General features: G+C 44.6%; 1 protein-coding gene across 1 annotated transcript in view; it reads left to right on the plus strand.

Annotated features, from left to right (window-relative positions):
• The window catches only part of LOC311129413 (rho GTPase-activating protein 20-like), a gene marked incomplete at both ends in the record, with an annotated part of 76514 nt that overhangs the window by 34907 nt on the left and 14118 nt on the right, over positions 1–27489 (plus strand). The window contains 9 exons of the mRNA XM_084161696.1: positions 17409–17579; positions 18252–18401; positions 19892–19933; positions 20093–20177; positions 20254–20398; positions 22136–22330; positions 24930–25270; positions 25957–26066; positions 26700–26889. Coding sequence (XP_084017822.1) covers positions 17409–17579; positions 18252–18401; positions 19892–19933; positions 20093–20177; positions 20254–20398; positions 22136–22330; positions 24930–25270; positions 25957–26066; positions 26700–26889 — 1429 coding nt within the window. The remainder of the gene's footprint in view (positions 1–17408; positions 17580–18251; positions 18402–19891; positions 19934–20092; positions 20178–20253; positions 20399–22135; positions 22331–24929; positions 25271–25956; positions 26067–26699; positions 26890–27489) is intronic.

Consider the following 27489-nt stretch of genomic DNA (forward strand, 5'->3'; position numbering starts at 1 on the left):
CTACCCAAGAGGAAAGCTGGCATTATCAAATCAAATCAAATTTTATTTGTTACATACATGTGTTTAGCAGATGTTATTGCGGGTGTAGCGAAATGCTTGTGCTTCTAGCTCCGACAGTGCAGTAATATCTAACAAGTAATATCTAACAATTTCACAACAAATAGCCAATACACACAAATTGAACTAAGGAATGGAATTTAAGAATATATACATATATGGACAAGCAATGACTGTCAGAGTGGTGTAGGTGGATGATAGGAATCAGGCGCAGGAAACCAGGAGGACGTCAACAGAACTTTACTGAGTCCAAAACACAAGTATACGTCGCCAACCCAACCGGGTGGCGCGAACAATTACGCACGAAAAATACACAGTGCGAGAAAATAAGGAAAAGCGCACACAGTGCGAGCTCTCGTAAATACACAACGAGAGAACAAACTCCAAGAGGCAGGCTGACAAAAACAATCACGCATAACACCTGACCCAAACAAACAAACTAAATAAGGGGAACAATCAAGACACAAATAAGGGACAGGTGTTATGAACAGACAAAACCAAAAGAACAAGAAACATAGAACGGTGGCAGCTAGTACTCCGGAGACGACGACCGCCGAAGTCCGCCCGAACAAGGAAGAGGAGCAGCCTCGGCCGAAACCGTGACAATGACAGAGCGGCATGGACTAAGATACAGTAGAATATTATAGAATACAGTATATACATATGAGATGAGTAATGCAAGATATGTAAACATTATTAAAGTGACTAGAGTTCCATTTCATAAAGTGGCCAGTGATTTCAATAGGCAGCAGCAGCCTCTAATGTGCTAGTGATGGCTATTTAACAGTCTGATGGCCTTGAGATAGAAGCTGTTTTTCATTCTCTCGGTCCCAGCCTTGATGCACCTGTACTGACCTCGCCTTCTAGATGATAGCGGAGTGAATAGGCAGTGGCTCGGGTGGTTGATGTCCTTGATTATCTTTTTGGCCTTCCTGTGACATCGGGTGCTGTAGGTGTCCTGGGGGGCGGGTAGTTTGCCCCCGGCAGACCACACCACCCTCTGGAGAGCCCTGCGGTTGCGGGCAGTGCAGTTGCCGTACCAGACGGTGATACAGCCCGACAGGATGCTCTCAAGTTTGTGAGGATTTTAGGTGCCAAGCCAAATTTCTTCAGCCTCCTGAGGTTGAAGAGGCTCTGTTGCGCCTTCTTCACCACACTGTCTGTTTGGGTGGACCATTTCAGTTTGTCAGTGATGTGTACGCCAAGGAACTTGAAGCTTTCCACCTTCTCCACTGCGGTCCCGTCGATGTGGATAGGGTGGTGCACCCTCTGCTGTTTCATGAAGTCCACAATCATCTCCTTTGTTTTGTTGACGTTGAGTGAGAGGTTATTTTCCTTGCACCACACTCCCAGAGCCCTCACCTCCTCCATGTAGGCTGTCTCGTCATTGTTGGTAATCAAGCCTACTACTGTTGTGTCGTCTGCAAACTTGATGATTGAGATGGAGGCGTGCTTGGCCACGCAGTCATGGGTGAACAGGGAGTACAGGAGGGGGCTGAGCACGCACCCTTGTGGTCCTCTGTAGCTCAGCTGGTAGAGCACGGCGCTTGTAACGCCAAGGTAGTGGGTTCGATCCCCGGGACCACCCATACACAAAAAAAATGTATGCACGCATGACTGTAAGTCGCTTTGGATAAAAGCGTCTGCTAAATGGCATATTATTGTGGGGCCCCAGTGTTGAGGATCAGCGAAGTGGAGGCGTTGTTTCCTACCTTCACCACCTGGGGGCGGCCCGTCAGGAAGTCCAGGACCCAGTTGCACAGGGCGGGGTTCAGATCCAGGGCCTCGAGCTTATTGATGAGCTTGGAGGGTACTATGGTGTTGAATGCTGCACTATAGTCAATGAACAGCACTCTTACATAGGTATTCCTCTTGTCCAGATGGGATAGGGCAGTGTGCAGTGTGCTGGCGATTGCATCGTCTGTGGATCTATTGGGGCGGTAAGCAAATTGAAGTGGGTCTAGGGTGTCAGGTAAGGTAGAGGTGATATGATCCTTGACTAGTCTCTCAAAGCACTTCATGATGACAGAGGCGAGTGCTATGGGGCGATAGTCAATTAGTTCAGTTACCTTTGCTTTCTTGGGTACAGGAACAATGGTGGCCATCTTGAAGCATGTGGGGACAGCAGACTGGGATAGGGAGAGATTGAATATGTCCGTAAACACACCAGCCAGCTGGTCTGTGCATGCTCTGACGACGTGGCTAGGGATTCCGCCTGGGCCGGCAGCCTTGCGGGGGTTAACATGCTTAAATGTCTTACTCACGTCGGCTTACGGAGAAGGAGAGCCCTCAGTCCTTGGTAGTGGGCCGCGTCGGTGACACTGTGTTATCCTCAAAACAGGCGAAGAAGGTGTTTAGCTTGTCTGGAAGTGAGACGTCGGTGTCGGCAACGTGGCTGGTTTTCCTTTTGTAGTCCGTGATTGTCTGTAGACCCTGCCACATACATCTCGTGTCTGAGTCGTTGAATTGCGACTCCACTTTGTCTCTATACTGATGTTTTGCTAGTTTAATTGCCTTGCGGAGTGAGTAGCTACACTGTTTGTATTCTGCCTATATTCCCAGTCACCTTGCCATGGTTAAATGTGGTGGTTCGCGCTTTCAGTTTTGCGCGAACCACCACCACAGTTTCTGGTTAGGGTAGGTTTTAATAGTCACAGTGGGCACAACATCTCCTATACACTTCCTGATAAACTCAGTCACCATTTCAGTGTATTTGTCTAAATTATTTTCGCAAGCTACCCGGAACATATCCCAGTCCGCGTGATCAAAACAATCTTGAAGCGTGGATTCCGATTGGTCAGACCAGCGTTGAATAGTCCTTAGCATGGGTGCTTCCTGTTTGAGCCATTACAGAGGCAAGAGAGGTGGGATCCTGGTGAGATTAAGGTGAAGGGAAAACCGGCCACCTCTTCCCTCCATTCTACTTGATAATAAGATGGACAGATTTTCTACCAACGGGACTCTCGGAACTGCAATATTTGTAGCTTTTCAGAAACATGACTCTCGGACAAGATACCCCCCACGGCTATCCAACTCGATGGATTCTCCATTCACCAGGCGGACAGGACAGTGGATTCTGGGAAATCGAGGGGTGGAGGGGTTTGCCTCTTCATCAACTCCAACTGGTGTGCTAATTCGGTGTCGGATACATTTGTACTCGGTCTTGACTCGGTCTCGGACAGTGAGGACTCATAATTTCTTCCCGACACCAGCCGAGACCAGCAGAGTAAAAAACTAATAATTATCAGCTTCCATTCAGTCAGTGCATAAAACCGCTTCGCCAGGCCAAATATATACACTAATTTTTTGAAACATATATATCTTAACTGCCTTTATATCTATTAATAACATGTTTGCATAGTGGTGAACCTATATTCCTTCAGTGTGTGACAGGTTCGTGATTCTGAAAGGACAGCAACCGTAATACCAGCACACTCATGTATGAGAGTGCACTTTTTGTAAAACACAAAGGTCCAGTGGTGTAGTGGAGGGTATACGCAGGTATAAGCCTTATACCCACTTTTGTTTCAGTGGGCATTGCTTATACTCACTTCTTAATCTCTACTGATGCGTATCAAAGTAGTGTAGTGGAGGTATACGACTTATCAATTATGTAGTACAATAGAGAAATCATGCACAAAGTAGCCTACACAATCGCAAAGCACGTGAAATATATTCACATGCGCACCGCGCACATAGCCTAGTTTCAGCGGAATATCATCTGCAGGCAGCAAGAGTGTGCAGCTTTCAACTGGTTTTGGCATGGAGCAGATCACAGAAGAATGACATCGGTAGCCAGTATGGTAGGAAAGATGTTTCAACTTATGAGATCTACCAGTAAATGCTAAGTAAGGCAACAATGGGAATGCAACCCAGGTATTTAAAAAGTTTAGTCTGAAGTGTTGGTTAGTAGGCTATTTGTGATGCGCAGTTGTCATCATACGCTGTTTGCATCAGGGGTGTAGACATGGATGGGCCTGGGTGGACAGAGGCCCACCCACTGGGGAGCCAGGCCCTGACAGGCCCACCCAATCAGATTGATGTGGTTTAAGCATTGCTGTGGACCATCAAATTGGTGTATTTTTTCTATAAAACAAAAGTGTGATTTTGAGAGTGACATTTTTTAAATCTATAGGAAAACTCATTAAAAAACAGGAAAACATTGGATTTTTCACACAGGGTGCCTTTGCTTCGCTGGGTGGGCCGTTTGGGAACTTTTGGGCAAAATATGAGTATACCCACTTCTCCAGGCAGCACTACACCACTGCATAGGGCCGATGGAAAGACAGCAGTCACGCACATCATGATGTTAAAGGATAAGCAGTCCATAAACTCTGACATAATAAGCCAGTAGGTCCCAATCATAAGAATACAAAAACACAACCATTAAGCATTTCCCAATCGAAATGTACAACTAATACTTCCCATTGCAAAAAACATTTCACTTTTAGTACACAAAGTAACCAGTGAACTAAAGTTTAAAGTGGTACTGACAGCGTTTTAACTACTTTGCAGATATGAAACAAACAGACAATCATAATATCAGTGAAAAATATCAAATTCCCAGTTTATGCTACAAAACCAACTTTATAAGAGGTTTTAAAAACTGGTTCTATTTGACTCAACGTTCCATGATGTGCACTAAGGCATTGTTGGCAGAATAGATGGATGCAGTTCAATGCATGATTAATATAATTCACCAATACATATCTTGGTAGTCCAAAAAATATTGCCATCAGGTTGTAAATCACATCTGGCCTGGTACATTGTTTGCTGCCTCCACCCATTCAAGATGCACCGTTTCAGTTTCAATGACTCAATATCCTAGACAAAAACAGACAAATGTAACTAAGGCTGGGAATGTCAATACAATCAAACTAGCAAGGGCAATGATTACAAGTCAGTCATAACGTGGCTAATAGGCTAGCATATCTATTTTTGTAGCAAGCTAAAAACATGGAGTCTAATGTTAGCTAGATAGCTAGCTAGCTAGCTGCTAGGAGGATGTCATGCCATTGGAGGAGTGGGTGAGTGACTGACTTTTCCCCCTCATATCATTTTTCGGTGGCTATACACAGCTAGAGATGCAGGTGTCATTTGTTTAGCTAGCAAGAACTTGAATGACTGTTATCCAGTTAGCCTATCTCTTGTGTTCGCAAATTCACTCTAGCTATCTACTCCGATTTCAGAGCACTCTTGTCTGAGTGTGCCAGAGCGCAGAATAACTGATGAATTTATGAACATGCAACACCTGCTGAATATGACCGGCGTAGGCAAAAAAAGTAATAGCTAGTAAAGAACGCTCTAGATAACATGTAAACAGCCTAACCAGCTCTGCTACGATGAGTAAAATGGTCAGTGATGTCACGTTCATTCATAGACGGGTCAGACCAAGGCGCAGCGTGATATGCATACATGTTTATTTTAAACTTAATAAACAACGACAAAACAATAAACCAACGAAACGTGACGTCCAAAGGTAACACACAACAAACCTCACACGGAACAAGATCCCACAACTCAATAGTGCCCATAGGCTGCCTAAGTATGGTCCCCAATCAGAGACAACGAGCGACAGCTGCCTCTGATTGGGAACCACACCGGCCAACATAGAAATACACATACTAGAATATAAACATAGATATACACCACATAGAAAATCACACCCTGACTCAACAAATAAGAGTCCCCTGAGTCAGGGCGTGACAAGTGAGGCGTTCTCTCATTTGTGTCTGGAAGTAGCTAGCTAGCAAGCTAGCCAACTTTAGCAAGTTAGCTTGGGTGCTTGGTTGGAACAAGCATGCATTGGCAGGCAAGCTGCAGAAGCTCACCGGTCTGTGTAGACTCCGGTCCAGGACAAGACAGATGTTTTATTTACAGCAGTGTCTATTAATTTTCAAAATGCACGGCTGCTTTCCCACTCTGTATTACGATATAATTTTCACAAATGCCTTAGTATACATCATTCCAAAAACATTATATGAATTTATGAAAACTTGAAAATTACCATATCGAAGTGGTCGCTTGTCAGAAAATGTTTTTAAAAGTGTCATATTCTTCCTGGGGGTGTATATGACAGATTTAATCAGATTTAATGTTGCTAATATGCTTTCAGTTCCACTTTAAATGCATCAATGATTCACACACAAGTTATTTTCAAAGAGATGGCTAACAACAGCAAGCGCCGTGCAATAAAAAACACAGTTCCACTCACCAGATGATGATCATTTGAAAGTTATTCTTGAAAAGGGAGAAGCTAACAAATTAGCAACAATATCCTCTTTGATAACACCTGCTGCAGCCGCTGCAAGCTAGCCTACAACAAAAGCTAGATTAAATCAGAACATCATTGAAAATAATATTATAATACTTATTATATTATTATAATCATTATTTTATAAATCCTTAGCTCTTCTCTGAAGGCATAGAAGGCCCATCGTTCCCCACTGTGTTTGGGTTAGTCATATTTTGTAGAGTGGATCTATTTTCCCTCAGCATGCATTTTTTCACTCTTCTGAATGTCTAAAGAATCCATATGTTGTTTTGACAAAATTACAATCATGGTCTTGAATTGGACTCGCATTATTCTGGTCTCGGTCTTGACTCGGTCTTGCGAAGGGGGGCTTTGGTCTTGACTCCGACTCGATTTGCTCCAGTCTTGGTCTTGAATCGGTCTCGCTTTAGATGGTCTCGAACACAACACTGGCTACAGGACTGCTTTGCTAGCGCTGATTGGAATATGTTTAGAGACGTTGCCAATAACATTGATGAGCTAACCACCTCAGTTACTGGCTTCATTAGAAAATGCATTGGGGTTCGCTGCTTCCCCAATCAAAAGCACTGGATTAACACTGAGGTTGGCGCTAAACTAAAGAACAGGGCTACCGCACACAGGGATATCGAAGACAACCCTGACGCTACGGCCGAAGACAGGAATAAGTACAAGAAGGCCCGCTATGACATCTGAGTCATCAAATGAGCAAAAGGACAATATAGGAATAAGGTGGAATCATATTACACAGACTCCAATGCCAGCCGCATGTGGCAGGGGCTACAGTCCATTACGGATTACAAAGGAAGACCCAACCGTGATCTGCCCAACGATGCCTCTCTATCAGACTCGATGCATTTTATGCACGCTTTGATAACAACAACATCAAGCCGGGTATGAAGGCTGTCACCGACACAGGGGATTGGGTGTTCTCGCTCTCCGAGGCCGACGTGAGAAGGGTCTTTAATGCAGTCAACACCTGCAAGGCCGCGGGACCCGCCGGTATTCCAGGGTGCATTCTCAGAGCATGCACAGAACAGATGGCAGGCATATTCACTGTAATTTTCAACCTCTCCTTGTCCCAGTCTGTAATCCCCACATGTTTTAAGATGACCACAATCATTCCTGTTCCTAAGAACTCTTAAGGTTTCATGCCACAATGACTACCTCCCTGTAGCACTCACTTCTGTAATCATGAAGTGCTTTGAGAGGCTGGTTATGGCACACATTAACTCCACCATCGCCAGCCACCCTAGACCCACTCCAATATGCATACCGCCCCATCAGATCCATAGATGACGCAATCTCAATTGCTCTCCACACTGGCCTCACCCACCTAGATAAGAGGAATACCTATGTGAGAATGCTGTTCATTGACTACAGCACAGCGTTCAACACCATTGTCCCCTTCAAGCTCGTCACCAAGCATAGGACTCTGGGTCTGAACACCTCCCTCTGCAACTGGATCCTGGACTTCCTGATGGGCCGACCCCAGGTGGTGAGGGTAGGCAACATCACCTCCGGCACGCTGACCCTTAACACAGGGGCCCCACATGGATGTAAGCTTAGTCCCCTCCTGTACTCCCTGTTCACCCACGACTGTGTGGCCACGCATGACTCCAACACCATTATCAAGTACGCTGACGACACGATGGTGTTAGGCCGGATCACCGGCGACGATGAGTCAGCCTACAGGGAGGAGGTCAGTGACCTGACAGTGTGGTGCCGGAGCAACAACCTCTCCCTCAACATCAGCAAGAGCAAGGAGCTGATCATGGACTACAGGAAAGGGGGGGGGCGAGCATGCCCCCATCCACATCGACAGGGCGGCAGTTGAGCAGCTAGACAGCTTCAAGTTCCTCTGTGTCCAAATCATTAAAGACTTAAAATGGTCCAAATACACACGCACAGTCGTGAAGAAGGCACGACAGTGCCTCTTACCCCTAAAGAGGTTGAAAAAGTTTGGCATGGGCCCTCAAATCCTCAAAAGGTTCTACAGCTGTACCATTGAGAGTGTATTGACTGGCTGCATCACTGCTTGGTATGGCAATAGCACCACCCTCGATCACATGGCGCTACAGAGGGTGGTGTGGACAGTCCAGTACATCACTGGGGCCGAACTCCCTGCAATCCAGGACCCTCTATATCAGGCGGTGTGAAAGGAATGCCTGGAAAATCGTTAGACTCCAACCACCCAAGTCATAGACTGTTCTCTCTGCTTCCGCACGGTCTCTATGCACACTCACAGGCCCTACACACTTACGCACACTGACACTCCAACACACATACAAACACTCACTCCATCATTTGCTCACACACACCTACTCATTGGACACACCTACTCATTCCAGGGTTTTTCTTTACGACAGTCCATCATTACTTTAAGACATGAAGGTCAGTCAATCCGGAAAATGTCAAGAAGGTTTCTTCAAGTGCAGTCGCAAAAACCATCAAGCGCTATGATGAAACTGGCTCTCATGAGGACCGCCACAGGAAAGGAAGACACAGAGTTACCTCTACTGCAGAGGATAAGTTCATTAGAGTTACCAGCCTCAGAAATTGCAGCCAAATAAATGCTTCGCAGAGTTCAAGTAACAGACACATCTCAACATCAACTGTTCAGAGGAGACTGTGTGAATCAGGCCTTCATGGTCGAATTGCTGCAAAGAAACCACTACTAAAGGACACCAATAAGAAGAAGAGACTTGCTTTGTGAGACGCAGAGTAGGTGATTGGATGATCTCCGCATGTGTGGTTCCCACCGTGAAGCATGGAGGAGGAGGTGTGATGGTGTGGGGGGTGCTTTGCTGGTGACACTGTCTGTGATTTATTTAGAATTCAAGGAACACTTAACCAGCATGGCTACCACAGCATTCTGCAGCAATACGCCATCCCCTCTGGTTTGCGCTTAGTGGGACTATCATTTGTTTTTCAACAGGACAATGACCCAACACACCGCCAGGCTGTGTAAGGGCTATTTGACCAAGAAGGAGAGAGCTGGAGTGCAGTATCAGATGACCTGGCCTCCACAATCACCCGACCTCAACCTAATTGAGATGGTTTGGGATGAGTTGGACCGCAGAGTGAAGGAAAAGCAGCCAACAAGTGTTCTGCATATGTATTTGTATTTATTATGGATCCCCATCAGCTGTTGCCAAGGCAGCAGGTACTCTTTCCTGGGGTCCAGCAAAATTAAGGCAGTTATACATTTGAAAAACATTATGATAAATTCATAACAGATTTCACAACATATTAAGTGTGTGCCGTCAGGTCCATACTCTATTGCCACATATCTATAACACAAAATCCATGTGTACATGTGTGTATAGTTCGTATGTTATCGTGTGTTTGTATGCATGTGTATATGTTTGTGTTGCTTCACAGTCCCCGCTGTTCCATAAGGTGTATTTCTATCTGTTTTTTAAATCTAATTTTACTGCTGGCATTAGTTAATTGATGTGGAATAGAGTTCCATGTAGTCATGGCTCTATGTAGTACTCCTTCAAGACTGTTGGAAAAGCATTCCAGGTGAAGCTGGAAGCCAAGAGAGAATGCCAAGAGTGTGCAAAGCTGTCATCAAGGCAAGGGGTGGCTACTTTGAAGAATATAAAATATATTTTGATTTGTTTAACACTTTTGGTTACTACCTGATTCCATATGTGGCATTTCATAGTTTCGATGTCTTCACTATTATTATACAATGTAGAAAATAGTAAACATAAAGAATAACCCTTGAATGAGTAGGTGTGCCCAAACCTTTGACTGATACTCTATATTTATACTGACACACACACACACACACCCTCACATACTGTACAATCATCATATACAGTACGCTGCTGCTACTCTGTTTATTATATATCCTGATGCCTAGTCACCTTACCCCTATACATATCTCAAATAAAATCAAATGTTATTTGTCACATGCGCTGAATACGACATGTGTAGACCTTACTCTGAAATGCGTACTTTTTAATTTTTATGTTTTTTTTAGTCAGTTAAGAACAAATTCTTATTTTCAATGACAGCCTACCCCGGCCAAACCCGGACAACGCTGGACCAATTGTGCGCCGCCCCATGGGACTCCCAATCACGGCCGGGTTGTGATACAGCCTGGAATCGAACCAGGGTCTGTAGTGACGCCTCTAGCACTGAGATGCAGTGCCGTAGACTGCTGCACCTCTCGGGACCGCTGAGCCTTACACCGCTGCGCCACATGTACTTACAAGCCCTTAACCAACGATGCAGTTCAAGAAATAGAGTTAAGAAGATATTTACTAAATAAACAAAAGTAAAAAATAAAATAAAAAGTAACACAATACAATAACAATAACAAGGCTGTATACAGGTGGTACCAGTACCGATTCAATGTGCGGGGGTACAGGTTAGTCAAGGTAATTTGTACATGTAGGTAGGGGTAAAGTGACTATGCATAGATAATAAACAGCGATTAGCAGCAGTGTACTCTCTGACCTCCTCCCTATAGGCTGTCTCATCGTTGTCGGTGATCAGGCCTCCCACTGTTGTGTCGTCAGCAAACTTAATGATGGTGTTGGAGTCGTGCTTGGCCACGCAGTCGTGGGTGAACAGGGAGTAAGAACGCACCCATGAGGGGCCCCCGTGTTGAGGATCAGCGTGGCAGATGTTGTTGACTACCCTTACCACCTGGGGGTGGCCCGTCAGGAAGTCCAGGATCCAGTTGCAGAGGGAGGTGTTTAGTCACAGGGTCCTTAGCTTAGTGATGAGCTTTGAGGGCACTATGGTGTTGAACACTGAGCTGTAGTCAATGAACAGCATTCTCACATAGGTGTTCCTTTTGTCCAGGTGGGAAAGGGCAGTGTGGAGTGCGATTGAGATTGCGTCATCTGTGGATCTGTTGGGGCAGTATGCGAATTTGAGTGGGTCTAGGGTTTCCGGGATGATGGTGTTGATGTGAGCCATGACCAGCTTTCAAAGCAATTCATGGCTACCGACGTGAGTGCTACGGGGCGGTAGTCATTTAGGCAGGTTACCTTCATTTTCTTGGGCACAGGGACTATGGTGGTCTGCTTGAAACATGTAGGTATTACATACTCGGTCAGGAAGAGGTTGAAAATGTCAGTGAAGACACTTGCCAGTTGGTCCGCGCATGCTCTGAGTACACGTCCTGGTATTCCGACTGGCACAGCGGCCTTGTAAATGTTGACCTGTTTAAAGGTCTTGCTCACATCGGCTACGGAGAGCGTGATCACACAGTCGTCCGTAACAGCTGGTGCTTTCATGCATGCTTCAGTGTTGCTTGCCTCGAAGTGAGCATAAAAGGCATTTAGCTGGTCTCGTAGGCTCGCGTCACTGGGCAGCTCGCGGCTGGGTTTCCATTTGTAGTCCGTAATAGTTTGCAAGCCTTGCCACATCGGACGAGCGTCAGAGCCGGTGTAGTAGGATTCAATTTTAGTCCTGTATTGACGCTTTGCTTGTTTGATGGTTTGTCTGAGGGCATAGCGGAATTTTTCATAAGCGTCCGGATTAGTGTCCCGCTCCTTGAAAGTGGTAGCTCTAGCCTGTAGCTCGGTGCGGATGTTGCCTGTAATCCATGGCTTCTGGTTGGGATAAGTACGTACGATCACTGTGTGGACGACGTCGTCGATGCAGTTATTGATGAAGCCGTTGACTGAGGTGGTATACTCCTCAATGCCATTGGAAGAATCCCGGAACATATTCCAGTCTGTGCTAGCAAAACAGTCCTGTAGCGTAGCATCCGCGTCATCTGACCACTTGCCATCTCTTACACGTCAATCTAACATTACTGCAGAGTTAGAGAGACTAGAGTAGAGAAACCTGTCCTGGTTTTGTTTGACATGTTTATGTGTGTTCTAGTGCTGACTGTTTACTCAGTGAGTATAGGCTGAGCTGGAGCATGTTGTGTGAAACTGGACCACATAGGAGTGTTGAGCTGAACACTGTTGACGCTTTAATGGGTCATTGCTCTCGTGGCTGGAGGTTTTGTGTGTCTGAGTGTAGAGAGAGTGTAGAGAGAAAGAGTGAGTGTGTGTGAGAGAGAGAGAGCATGGCGCTAGGGGTGGCATGGTGCTATCATGTGATTCACAGTGGGGAGAAGTTAAAGGTCAGGGAAGCGAGGCGTGTTGGATGAGATGAAGACATCTCTACCTCTCTCTCGCTCTCTCTCTGTCTCTCTCTCTCTCTCTCTCTCTCTTCTTCAACTCACCAATCTACACATTCCCTCTCTCTTTCTTTCTCTCTCTTTTTGTCTGTCACTCTTTCTTTCTTTCTTTCTTTCTTTCTTTCTTTCTTTCTTTCTTTCTTTCTTTCTTTCTTTCTTTCTTTCTTTCTTTCTTTCTTTCTTTCTTTCTTTCTTTCTTTCTTTCTTCTCCCTTTCTTTCTTTCTCTCTCTCTCTCTCTCTCTCTCTCTCTCTCTCTCTCTCTCTCTCTCTCTCTCTCTCTCTCTCTCTCTCTCTCTCTCTCTCTCTCTCTCTCTCTCTCTCTCTCTCTCTCTCTCTCTCTCTCTCCAAATTGTATACTTTTCCTCAGCTAAACACAAACCTTTTTGCTGGCCCAGGTGATTCCTGCCTGCTTTTATTATCAGGCCTAGAGTTGCTGTCCTTTCGCTCAGGCACTTACGTCACCCCTCCCCCCTTTCACCTCATCTAGAAGTCGCCTCACTCTGCTCCAGCTTTACCACTCCAGGGCTACAGTCAGTCCCTCCTGAGGCACAGTACAGTACGGGACACACTTCCACAGAGCATCCGGCCTGCAGCAGTTAAATGGATATGGGAGGAGGGGGTTTGGTGGCCTGTTTTTAATGGCCACCAGCCACCATGTCACCATGCAGGAGACATTTCCTGATATGGATAGTTTTTTATAAACATCTCTTATTATTTCCAATAGCCTGGAGTCCTTTACTACCTACCACTGGAGTTATATGAAATATATATATATATTCACTATGGTCATTGTCCACACTAGAACTTATGTAGGTACAGTATATGCCTCCCGTTGTCCTTCCCTATGCTACCTTCTCATTCTCAACAACCATGGCACCCTCCAGCACTCCTTCTACCCTATGTATGAGAGATTAAGTGTGTTGCCCTCGCTTTCCATTAAAACCATGACGTGAGTTTTGGAAAGAACACACTGGTGGACCCCCATCTCCTCTGCTACAGGGGTCCACTCTATGAGTCACTGGATACACTTAATGACTCATATCAGATAAGGAAACAGATTGTGAACAGAAGAGGTGTGTGTGTGTGTGTGTGTTTGAGAAAGATTGGGTAGATGGGAAGAGAGATAAAGTGAGTATAGTGCCCTTGGTCAGATAAAGTGTGGATTAAAATCCATGTCAGTAGTGATGTCTTCATTCAAGACGTAACCATGGTGAATTGGCAGCAGTGTATTGGTGCCGTGTGCACTTCGACTTAGGTCTTTCACCATGGGTTGACAGGACGGCTAACACACACATACACACTGCGCTGTCAATCACACCACTTCACAGAGTGTCACTGGCGTTGGTCTGGACAGTGTTTGACTGGAGGAGAAGTCAAGCTATTGCTGACCCTTGTTGTCCAGACACGCAACACACACACCGCCAGGTCCAAACACACTGTTTGAGTTTATCGCCCGGTCAAAGTTAAAATGTTTCATAAGTCAATGAGATTTATATAAAGTTCCCCCTTCCTGTCTCTTGCCAAGGGGTCACAATTGATTTGCTTTCTCTCAGATTGTCGTCATCAACTACAAAACCTGTTGTGCACCTCAAAGAACTCAAGTGCACTACTTGGGTTTGGACAGGTGCAGACAAATTGATAATAATTAAAAGATATTGGCCACTGGGCCTCTATAATAAATTAGTTGAAATACGCCGGAGAGCTTTTGGCCATTCATTGTTGGAGTGGAGACGATAGACAGCAGGACACACACACACACACACAGAGAGAGAGAGAGAGAGAGAGAGAAAGATATCTTAACTAGAGCAAAGCAAAAGGACAGTGTTTTATATATGGATGTATAATGTCTGCCTAGGGGATACAGTTCATGAGGGTCACACAGGGTTTAGAGAACTGTATGTGTGGAGATGAGGTAGTGGGTGGGTGGTGTCATCTGAGGGACATGTCTTCTTGGTTTCTCCTTACAGATGTTCTAATCCACACTGGGGGGGCTGTTGATTTATGCTAGATAGCGCTAGCTTGCGCTAGTCGGCTGTACCTGCGCCAAAACTCCAGTATTTTTTATCCTATAGGTTGTTCATCTTCTTTTTAAATAGTGAGCCAACATGACCGAGCCCCCCAAAAAGATCATGCTCCCTCTTGTCTCTCTGCAGCAGTCATATAGTGAGAAATATGTTTGGAACATCAAAGCACAATAAAATCGCAGTGTCGAATTGCAATACATACCGAATCGTGTCAATCGTGAGAATCTCTTGATAATATCGTATTGTGAGGTCCCTGGCAATTACCAGCCCTAGATAAGAGGGTGGTGACACTCGTTAGGCGTTCTGTTTGGCTATAGGCCTGATATAGTGATGGTGGGTTCATCAATATTCACCATTCTCTCCCTAAAGGCATGCTGGGACATTAGTATGTTGTGTTGTGCTGTTTGTCTCCCAGGATTGGGTTTAGAGACCTTATCCCACAGGAGCCCCCCGAGAATAAACAAACAGCATTGTTCCTGAAATGTCAACATCTCCCTCCACAGGACTGTTCCCCAACAAAGATGGCTGTGGAAATGTGGTGTGTAGATGCAAACGGCCTCTATGCCCAATTTATCAACATCACATGACACACAATGGGATCGTTAGTCAGTCATCCATCAGCTTCAATGGACCAGGAGCTCAGCTGCCAATCAACCATTCAGGGGGAGGGATGGGGGCTGAATATGGAAGTCTGGTGTCTTTTTTATAGAGGGAGAGAGCGAGGGAGAGATATTATGGGAAGGTGTTCTGTGTGTATGTGGGCTCGATGACATAGGCATTTCCCAGATATATTAAGAAAAGCATGTTGAGAAGAAGGTGATGAGGTCTTATAATCTCCCGTTGAAGCTCGTCTTTTGTCTGTTATGGTGTTAATTACGGTTATATTCCAGAATTTTTAGAGGGTTCCGGGGATATGAACCTCTCCAATTTTCCCTCTTACAAATTCCACCCTGGTTTTTGAATCATGGTTTCTGTCTTTAAGACTCATCCATAAGCAATGAATCATTGGCGAACTGAAGACCTTAGTCTGTGATTAATTGGTTTTCTAGTTCCCTCGTTCTTTTTAGAATAAGACCAAGGTACTTCAGAGTCAGTCAGTCTTCCATTAGTTCATTACTTACAGGACATAACTGATTAATTACACAAGTCAATGGGAAAAGGTATGTGTTTTTGAATGACTCTGGAATATGCATGTGGAGGGATATTCCATGCCAAGCTTTTGGTGCTTCCCAGTGGTGAAAGGGAATTGTTTGAATGGAATTCCTGGGGTTAGGGGGCTATGATGATGGGTGTGTGTGTGCACCCGTTTGTGTGCGTGCGCGTGTGTGTGTACAGAGTCATTATCTCTTGAATGCGAGCTGAGAATCGGATCTCACAGCCTGCTGTAAACAGGAAAGGACAGAGCCCTGTAACGATTTCCTTTGTTCGCCGTAAAAATGCCAACTTTTTCCATCTGCTGTACTTGCCCATAGCAGATATTGACATAATTCAGGAAGATGTATCTTTCCCTAGAACCTGATACAGTGGTTATATCTGTGTTTTTCCGTGTGTTTTTCATGATCGGATGACTATCATTGTTCTCTTCCCGCTCTTGGACAATTTGTCCCTTCCAAAGTTAACACACACATCTTGTTGATATTCTAATAATAATAATATCCAGGAAAAGTTATTCTCTTGTTCCAGTGGATATACACTACATGACCAAAAGTATGTGGACAGCTGCTCTTCCAACATCTCATTCCAAAATCATGGGCATTAATATGGAGTTGGTCCCCCCTTTGCTGCTATAACAGCCTCCACTCTTCTGGGAAGTCTTTCCACTAGATGTTGGAACATTGCTGCTGGGACTTGCTTCCATTCAGCCACAAACGCATTAGTGAGGTCGGGGACTGATGTTGGGCGATTAGGCCTGGCTCGCAGTCAGCGTTCCAATTCATCCCAAAGGTGTTCGATGGGGTTGAGGTCAGGGCTCTGTGCAGGCCATTCATTAGTCCTGTGTTTTTAGACATGCGAAAGGTGTTGTGTTTATTAAAGACTGAAGGAGATGATTGACTCTCTCCTCTTTGGCAGCATTACATTTATATTTTAGGTATTTAGCAGACAATCTTATCCAGAGCAAATTACAGTAGTGAATGGATATATTTTTGTACTTTTTCATACTGGTCCCCCGTGGGAATCGAAACCCACAACCCTGGCGTTGCAAGCACCATGCTCTAACAACTGAGCAACATGGGCACACATGCACGTACACACAAACGGGTGCGCACACACACACATCATCTTAGCCCTCAACCCCAGAGAATTCCCTTCAAACAGTTCCCTCCCAACACTTGGAAGCACCAAAAGCTTGCCATGGAATATCCTTCCACATACATATTCCAGAGTCATTCAAAAACACTGATACTGTACCTTTCCCATTGACTTGTGTAATTAATCAGGTACGTACTGTAAATAATTAACTAATGGAAGACTGACTGGCTGAAGTGCCTTGGTCTTTGTCTTTTTACAACTATTTTTATTCCAAAAATAATGACATTATCCCAGCCATATGAGGATAACACCACCCGGCTAATCTCACAGCTCAGCTCACGACTCAATACATACACCAGGGCTGTAAGGCTATGTAAGCCCCTAGCTGAGGCAGTGTATAACCTTGTTAAAGTGCTACTAGGAGGCCATTGGGAACGCCTATAGGGAGCACTGGGTTAATTAATTAACACAACCAAAGGGACCCACACTTCCTCTCCCTCTGACCCCAAACAGTAATCCTCCTGACCTGTTGGCCCATTGGGAGCCAACCTGAAATGACCCCTCTACTGTATGTTGACCTGGTTGTTCTAACAGCATGTGATGTGGTTACCTGGTTATTCTAACAGTGTGTGTATGTGTTGACAGGGAGAACTGCCTGTCTCCGGTCAGCCCAGAGACATGTCCCCTTGTGCAGGCGTTCCTCTCCTCAGGCAGGGTGTTCCTGGCCCACGCCTACACCCAGCTGAAGACCGGCCTGCAGACGCAGGAGAGACACCTCTTCCTCTTCACTGACACACTCCTCATCACCAAGGCCAAGTGAGTCTGTGTGTGTGTGTTTGTGGGAGAGAGAGAGAGGGGGCATGAAAGAGCGGAAGGCAACTGCTAAAAACTGCATTCCATCCCTCTTCCCTACAACAAGTCTAAAAACTGTCTCCCAGGACTGTGAGCCCTATCCCTCCCTCCCTCCCTCTCTCATCCCTCCCGCCCTCTCCTCCATCCCCCCCTTGTTCCTATCCGGCCTATAATTACCTCTCAGCCAATTAAATCCATCTGAGGCCGTGCCCAGATCAAAGACCACTCATCAGGGCCCAAGGGGCTCCCCACCCAGAATACAACCTTCAGGCAACGCTCCAGATACTTTCAGGGTGTTGATGCAACATTGCTGTGATGTTGTGGCAGCAGAACGGGGCCTCTCTCGCCAAACTACTGTATATTCAACATCATGTGCCTCTGGGTGGAGCTGACCCATACATAGTGGAGACAGCTATATTGGCTTTATTACATTCTGGGTTAAAAAGAGTATGATAGGAAAGTGTGTGTGTATCAGGGGTGTTCACAGACAGAGATGTGTACATACAGTAGGCTTGCTGTAGGAATGTTGAGAATTCCACCATGGCTATTAATAAATGTATGTGCTCAGAAACGTGATTCAGCGCGCGCGCATGCTGGTGTGTTAAACTGTGTGTGACCCTCTCGTGTTTCCTGCAGGTCATCCACACACTTCAAACTGAAGGCTCAGGTGCGTGTGTGTGAGATGTGGACAGCAGGCTGTATGGAGGAGGTGTGTGAGGGCAGCACCAGTCTAGACAGGAGCTTCGTCATGGGCTGGCCTACCTTCAACTGTGTCTCCACATTCAGGTACGCACACACACATGCAGAGAAGCACACACATATGCTTACTGTATACTCTGTACTCTTGTAGTGAGAATGTTCCTTTAATAAATCCTCATTGAGTATGTAGGATGTATGCAACATTTCCTTCCGTAGGAAGGCAAGCAAGGACTTGAATATTCATGAGTCTCGACGGTTGAGCCTTCTTGAGTGCGTGACGTCACACAGATTATGTACAGAGCCGTCTGTTTAGCTAGCTGCCGGCATGAGCAGTTAGCACCGACCGAACGACTTGGGAAACCCAGCTTAAACTTGATTACCAAATTAATAGGTTATTAAAAGAAAGCCTCTCCAGCTAGCTACCGATCTATTTTAGTTTCACTGTCCGATCATTCAAAAAATGAGCCCACAAATTGTTATTTTTACCTTTCCACAAACGGTCTGGTATGTGTTGCTTGATATGAGCAAGTTAACCCAAATGTATTAAAGAATAGGTCATGCGTCTACAATTAGTTACTGCCTGGCCAGTGATATAGCTAGCTACATTTCAGTAATTAGCTATCCTCCTAAATGCGGTGGTCAGTGGGTAAACTAACAATGAGTTGAAAATATTTGTCTGAATACGAACTAGTCGCCAGTTATTGTTGCCCATGGTGTAATCATGTCTAACCAGTTGGCTAATGTAGCTTATGTACCCATGCGCTCCCATGTCTAGATAGCTGTGTCTTGGCGTCCACGATTAGCGAGCTAGCTAGCTAGTTGGCTACTGCATGGCCAGTGTGAGCCAGCATGCTAGCTAGCCAGAAAGCTAGCTATGAGTTGAACATATTTGGCTGAAAAGTAGCCAGTTGTTGTTGCCTATGGTGGAGTAATATCTAACCCACTGGCTCCTGAAGCCTATGTCCCCATGAGCTCCCAAGTCTAGCTAACTTTAGCTAGCTAGTGTCGCGAATTAGCATTTTGCTAGCTATCTGAATCAAACACTGTAACTAGCTAACAAGCTCTCCTCAGCAACAATATTATTGGGGTGTGGGAATTTCAGATTCATATTTTATTTTTATGTTAATTGTCATTTAATTTTGTGGTTACTACTGGTTTCAGATCCGAGGCGAGAGAACTTGTTTGCCATGTTTTGTGTTTTGGTACGGGGTCCTCAACCAATCACCCGACGGATATGAATGACTTTGCCTCCGGGTATCCTATGAAAGGAAATTTTGCGTACAGTACAGGACTTGTTATTCTGTCTCAGAAAAAGGAACAACCACTAGAACAGTAAATTCTCAAGCCAATACCGCACCACAACCAGAGTCATATTCCTAGTCGTAAAACCCCCTTACTCTGACCACAGAGAGCCAGGGGTTGTAAAATATCACACACACACACTATATGCCTTGACACCAAGAATTCATAGGAACTATGCAGTTTTACATGGACACATTATGCAAGAGAAGATGAGAAAAATAATATTGGTTATCCAACTTATTTTTCTATCTCTCTCTCTCTCTGTCTGTCTGCAGTTCTGTGGAGCACAAGGAGAAGTGGCTTTTTCTCATCAAAAGGTAACCAGAAATGACGGGAGACGATATTGTTCATAACTTCCTCTGATACTAATAGTCTATGGCTTAACGTCAGTAGCTTGAATAATGTGGTGTTTAGTCTTGCTTGTGTTAAAGAAAGTATTGTATTTTTTATGCTAACTTCCTCCTTCATTCCTCTAGTCGAATAAACGAAGAGAAAGAGAAGGATAACCCCAAGACCATTCCTTTGAAGATATTTGCAAACGACATTGGGAATTGCGCTTATGTAAGTACTGTTTGTGTATGGGTGCAGGTGTGTGTGTGTGTGTGTGCATTTTTCTAATGTTTTTGTCTTCCCCCAGGCTAAGACTCTAGCTGTAAGTAATTCAGACAGCACCACTGATGTCATCCAAATGGCACTACAGCAGTTTGGCATTTTGGGCTGTGTGAAAGACCACCAGTTGTGGGTGAACTCCATTAAGGATGACTCCCCCTACCCTCTCATTGGTGAGTTCAACTCCTTTACCCCACAGCACTATTACAATCACCTTAAACCCAGCCATATCCCTCTTGTTTAGTTTGTGGTACAAGTTGACCCTAGTCAGTGGTCAAGGGCAACTTCTACTGTACCTACTCAGTAGCGGTGAGTGGGTAAAATCACTGGGGAAGCCAACCCTCACCCCAACCTATGTGTTGTGATAATTGCGTTGTTTGCTCTATAACCTGTTAATTCATATGCCTTGTGACCCTGATATACAGGCCTAAAGGCCAAGACACAGTGGCAGAATAAATTCAACCACACCTTTGTTTTATCACAAAACCGAATAGCAACCTCTGTCCAATGAAGTCCACAAAGTATTATTACATGTACAGTAACAGACAGTTACATGACCTACAGCATGGTCAAGCAAGTTAATGTTTCCGACATTTTCGGACCACTAAACAACTATTGATTTAGAACCACAGAGAGTTACCACAAGTCGCAAAGAAAACAGGGCTGCCTCTACTATTCCAGCACCATTTCAACTTCAACAATTCAACATCATCAAATCACCTATGCTTAGTCTAATACAGTGACAACTAAAAGATACCAAAAACAATTTAGTCCAATCAACGTAAGCTAAGTATGATGTGGCAGTCCATGATTCTGATTTCTGTGTGTGTACATACGTGTGTGTGTGCGTTCGTTCGTGCAAGTAGAAAAACATGTTGACTCACCCTGCCATCCTCCTCTCTTTCATGTTGAAGAAACGGTCTATCACTCTGTCATACTGTACACGCTTGAATTTTTTGTTGTCGTAGTCTACCTGGCTAAAATGCTTGCTCGCTAGCCTAACTTCCATTCATGGGCAACATTAGCTAGTTAACATTACCCTTCTACATCTAGCTACATATTGAACTTCCATCCTCTCAGGCCAGGTTGAATTCATGGTTGAATCAGAATTGGCGTTATAATCATTGGCTAGTACGGAGAATTAAGTAAAACAACAAGTCCAAATCTCTATCTCCATCCATGGCTAATTTAGGAAAGGGTCCATTTTAGCTAGCCACCGGAGGACAACAACACAACGAGATGCAACAATTCAAGTTTTTTTGTCAATGACGTATGCACTCAATGGGATTTGATAGGAGTGACGCCAAATCCAAGCTGGCTTCCCTTGACACTTTCTTTTGGTGCGCCAGGACCATTCACAGTTGAGCTCGCTAAGTTTAGCTCAACACTTATTGGCTATTTTTATTTTATTTTATTGTCAAGGGAGGCCAGATGCTTGCTGGCTTCCCTTGCCTTCAAAGCTACGGGCGGCAACAATGTCATACTCGTTTGGACCAGACCGCATCAGATAGATGGCCTGAAGGGTGCAGTTTTGCTTGCTCGGATGCTTTCTCCTGTGAGCTACATTCAGCCTCTTGCGAATTGAAGGACAATTATGAAACACAGAGAAACGAAAGATACATTATTTTATGTATTATTTCTTTTTTTTTAATTGTTGCATTTTTGGGGGAAGCCTGGATTCCCTTGGCACCCATGAATACACGCCACTGTACCTACTCCAACCTTTTACTCTGGGGTCAAAAGTTGCTCTGTTTTGTTTTGTTACTCAAAGAGGTATTTTCCTCCTGTTATTGACGTAACAATGAGGTAGATAAGAGACTAGCTGGACGTACTGTAAACCTGGCCTGGTCACACCTCTGGTGAGACTCATGACCTCTAACATTTTGAACCTCTCTTCTATAACCCCACAGGGCACGAGTTTCCCTTCAGTATCAAGATGAGTCACATTCGGGCTGGAGGAGGAGGAGGAGGTGGAGGGAAGGATGCAGTTCCTTCTCCGGAGGGCCAGGGGGCGATGCTGCTGGACCAGTGTCTTCCTCTAGACACCCAGTGCCAGTTCATCCTCAAGCCCAGCCGGGTGGGTCCCAAACAGGCTCCGCTCATAGGTAAGGGCCCCTTTACACACTGTGACCGACTCAACAGAAAGAAAGGGTTGCGTTTCATTCAAAAAATGTGTCCCCTCCCCTTTGCCCTTGTTTACTTCATACCTCCTTATTTTGCCTCAAACGTCTTTAATTCCATACTTTCATAAGTCTTTCAATACATACTTACAGAAAGAGTGAGAGAAAGAGAGAGAGAGAGTGAACATAGAGAGTGTGTGTGAGAGTGTTTTCCAGGAGGCTCGTTGAGGAGGCTCCACTGAATCAACCACAAGCCTTCCCTTAGATTCCTCTCTGTCCATGTCAAGTTCTTACATAAGTCTCCATTTAAAATCCATACCCTCCCCTACCCTACCCGCTACATCAGCCTAATTATTTAAATCTAATAAATGCTTTTTGAGGTTGGTTCCGTTTCGGTTTGATTATAAAAACGTTTTTCTTTTTTTTGTGATTATTTTTGTAAACATTAAATGCACTCTCTATAGTGAAACATTATGTGTGTTGAATGCTGTAATAACACAGAATAAAACAATTAATAAAAGTCCCATGATGGTAGTGACGGCCCATTACTGCTTATCACTTATTAATCATCATTTATTCACAGTACTTTACTTTAATTAAATATTTCAGTTGTGTATATTACATTTGTTTTATTTGTTGACTTTATTATTTCATTGCAAGTTATCTCATCTCTATAGAGCTGCTGCCTATGCTGTCTGACAAAATCACTATTTTAGTAGTTCTTCAAAGTAAATAAGGCATACTTTTTTGACTGCTGAATACCAACTATCAATCACTTATTTCATGTGTTTTCAGGTAGAGATACCTTGCGAAGCAACTGCTCTCTATCCCTCTCAATCGCACATTCTTCTGTCTCTTCTCTCTCTCTCCATGTCTGCCCACACTACTAACCTAACATAGCAGATGGAAAAGAAACACAAAGACCGGACAAGTAGGCGCGCAATAGATTATGGTCATTGTATTTAATTACCATGTTTTCTGCGCTAAACTATGTAGAATATTGGCCTGTTGGAAACTACAACTGCCTAATACATCGCACATTTTGGGTTTGATCTGATTTATCTCTAGAGAAACTGCGCAATGTGCGCATTGAGCTCACAGAAAAAACAATTAGTTGTTTAAAAAACTAAAAATAACAGATATTTTGGTTAATCGCTTAGTACTAGTTTTACGAGTGTGCACACATGTGTGTATGCTAATAGGGTGTGTCAGAGGGTGTCCAACTAGGCCAAGTGTGTCACTGATAGATTTGGGGGTCAATTCTGCCATGACACCATCGTTGTTTACTAATACATCTAAAATCCAGAGGTTTTTATTGGCTAGGAGAGAAATATAGCATCTGTTTAGCAACAACCCAACATGGATCCATTAAACGCCATAAAATTATCAAAACATTGCGCACACAACCAGCCCCCTCTCTCTCCCTCTCTCTCTCTCTCTTGCTCTCTCTCTCTCTGTCTCTCTCTCTCTCGTCTCTGTCTCTCTCTGTCTCTCTCTGTCTCGCTCTCTCTCTCTGTCTCTCTCTGTCTCTCTCTCTCTCTGTCTCGCTCTGTCTCTCTCTGTCTCTCTGTTTCTGTCTCGCTCTGTCTCACTCGGTCTCTCTGTCTCTCTGTCTCGCTCTGTCTCTCTCTCTCTCGCTCTCTCTCTCTGTCTCTCTCTCTCTCTCTCTCTGTCTGTCTCTCTCTCTCTCTCTCTCTCTCTCTCTCTCTCTCTCTCTCTCTCTCTCTCTCTCTCTCTCTCTCTCTCTCTCTCTCTCTCTTGTTTCCGTTCTCTCTTCAAAATACCCACCCCTCCAAGATTTCTCACACTGGCGTATAATGATGCAATGTGTGTTTTACAACTTTATCAACTTGGGCTCGTTAAATAATGTTGGAGTGGCTCTGTAACAACGTTGTTTTGGATTTGGCTGCTAAAGTGTAATTGAGTGTAAAGCTGGAGTGGATTGTTAATTTTCAGTTTTGATCGGGCAGGGCCCTGGGCAGCTAAGGGTTTTGCGCCACTAATGTGGAAGGGCTTTTTATTGTTCCCCCCACCCACAAAAACACTGCATAAGCTGTGCTTCACACACATTTAAGTTATTTTTCTTTCAGAAAGGCCAAGTAGACAGACACACAGTGACACACTGGTACAAACAGATACACACACGGGCAACGTAAGAACAGACCTCATGTCTGCACCAGAACTAAAAATAAAACACACAGACAGAGAGCTCATAGTCTTTCAGACACACAGACACACATATGAACACTCACAGACCCACAGCTTCTTAACATGATCTACCCAGTCTCAGAAACATAGTTTTACTAAACTCACACACTCTCTCTCTCCAGACAGACCTCCCCATCGCCACCCCTCAGACTCAGACCCCTCTCTAGTCATGTCTCTTTCTGAATCAATGCCTCTTTGTCTCTCTCTCTCTCCTTCTCTCTCTTTTCCCCTTCCCCTTCCTCTGCTCTCTCCAAACACCTTCCACTCTCCAACTCGTTCCCCTCTCGTCCTCTCATTGTGTTTTATGGAGCAGTAGGCCTTACTTAATGTTGAAATAATGTATTTAATGTTGGAATAATCCCCCCTCTCTCTGCAGAGCCAGGCCAGAAATCCTTTAAGAGGAAGAGGTCGTTGATAAACTGGGCCTTCTGGAGGGGTTCCAGTAGCCAGCTGGACAGTGTCCCCCTGTCCCCTACCCTGGGACGCCTGTTCGGACGGTCTCTCAGTTCCATCTGCCCCCCTGACCACACCCTGCCCAAACCTGTCATGGACATGCTGGTGTTTCTGTACCAGGAGGGTCCCTACACCAGGGGTATATTCCGTCGCTCTGCAGGGGCCAAAGCCTGCAGAGAGCTGAGAGACAGACTGGACAATGGGACAGAGGACACACACACACTTACACATGAGTCTGTGTTTGTCACTGCCGCAGTCTTCAAGGTAGGACAGTACGCACGCACGCACACACACACCAGGGTCCGTGTGGATTAATCAGAGTTTAAAGGGTCTAGCCAGGCTTGTCAGATCAGATATATTGAGACATGAGAGAGAGGAGGTTTGAAGGATCTGTTTCATCCTGCTTCAACAAAACACATCAGAATAATTCATTGCACAGAGCTAACACAGCTGCACTCTCACACACACATATTCACCGCAGTATCTAGTGTGTGTGTGTGTTTTTGAAATCCCCATAGAAAGTCTTAGACAGACGGAAAGCAGTGATATGATTGGAGCGAAGGGAAAGCTCAGGTAGAAAAACACACTCAATTCAATGCACATGTTGGGAGGTTGGTGCCAATAGCTTTACTGAAAACCTGTAGCTGTATTAGATCAGGTAGAACAGAACACACATAGAAAACACATGCTGCTGTTCAGTTAGGCATATTTCTATACCCACTCCGACCAACAAACTAATAACAAGTGAGCTGACACAAACAAACGAGTGAAAAGGAATAGATTGCTTCTGTAAAAACACATTGAATTGCACAGCCTCTTTCATAGCATTCCATTCTATTTTACATGCCATATTTTCAGGATCCGTATGAACTCTACTGAAGAGAAGCATATGTGGTGATGGTAAAGGGTGTTCTAACCTATAACGTGTCCCTGTGGATGTGACCCAACAGGACTTCCTGCGGAACATTCCGGGCAGTCTGCTGTGTGTGAATCTGTATGAGCAGTGGGTTGGTTTGATGGAGCGCGAGGAGGAAGAGGAGAAGATGCAAGCCATCCACAGGTAGTGGCACTCCCTGTAACGCACCTTTACAAACACATACACACAGCGAAAACAAAGCTCCAGTTGCAGGAAATAAAGTCCTTCTCAGGCCAAGAGGAAAAAAATAACATAAAAGAAACAATGAAAATCTGAATAATTATTTTCCAGAAGAATCTTAGACAAACAATAACATAACACAGCTAATCTCAAATCAAATCAAATGTTATTGGTCACATACACGTGTTTATCAGATGTTATTGCGGGTGTAGCGAAATGCTTGTGCTTCTAGCTCCGACAGTGCAGTAATATCTAACAAGTAATATCTAACAATTTCTGATCTCTTCTCTGGGAAAAAACTGTCCCCAGAAATGTGACAAACTCTACAATCTGCTGGATTCCTAGAGGATGTAGCAATGTATTTGTGTGTGTAAAATTTGAAAATGTAAGCACTCACTACTGTAAGTCATCTGCTAAATGGCTCAAATGTAAATGTAGTGAGAGAGAGGGTGGGTGGGGGGGCAGTTAGTGCACCTTTAATCCTATCCAATATTTAAATATGTGTCTGACACATCCAAAGTCTTACTAGATGTTGTTGATGTTGTGTTTTCATCACTGATTAATTTGTCTGTTCTCACCACTCCCCCCCCACCTCAGGTTGGTCCATCTTCTGCCCAGTGAGAACCTGTTGCTACTCAGACATGTGGTTGCCGTGCTCCACTGTATCCAAGGCAATGCAGACGACAACCAGATGAATGCCTTCAACCTGTCTGTGTGCATCGCTCCCAGCATGCTGTGGACCCCGGCCCCCTGTAGCCCAGAGGGGGAGGGGGAGGCCACCAAGAAGGTGAGCAAACGTCAAACTTTTTTTTAGGTTTCCCTCTCTGTTAAGTTACTTTTTATATTTCTTTATTTTACTTTAATGTCTTATTTCAAACACATAATTGTACCATACTTTCAACGTGTATGTGTATTACTACATCATATGTAATATTCATATGTGTCAGCATACTGAATTGTAATTGGATGCATTCTACTGTCATATCATATTGTGCTATGATTGGTTAAGACCACCCAGGTGGTAAGGTCATTCTTAAGATGATCATGGCCAGAGACACATGGACATGCCAGTTATAGCTAGTTAATAAAGAGCTACGTTTATAAATATCCTGTCGTCCTGCATTTTATTATTTTGTACAAAGCATACAAAACAAGACATAGTGTCAGAGTAAAAGGACTAAAAGATGGATTTTGCTGGAGTTCCTTCACCTCGAATGGATTGGGGGTCTACAAATCTACCCGATGGCGTAAGTTCAAACAGCATGTGGAGCTAATGTTCACGGGTCCTCTGAAGGACAGAGGAGAAGAGGAAAAGTGCAGCTACCTGCTCCTCTGGATCGGTGAAAAAGGGAGAGACATTTACAACACATGGACACTTACCGAGGCT

The sequence above is a fragment of the Coregonus lavaretus genome, assembly GCF_964263955.1.
Source record: "Coregonus lavaretus genome assembly, chromosome: 5".
In the NCBI taxonomy this organism is placed as follows: domain Eukaryota; kingdom Metazoa; phylum Chordata; class Actinopteri; order Salmoniformes; family Salmonidae; genus Coregonus; species Coregonus lavaretus.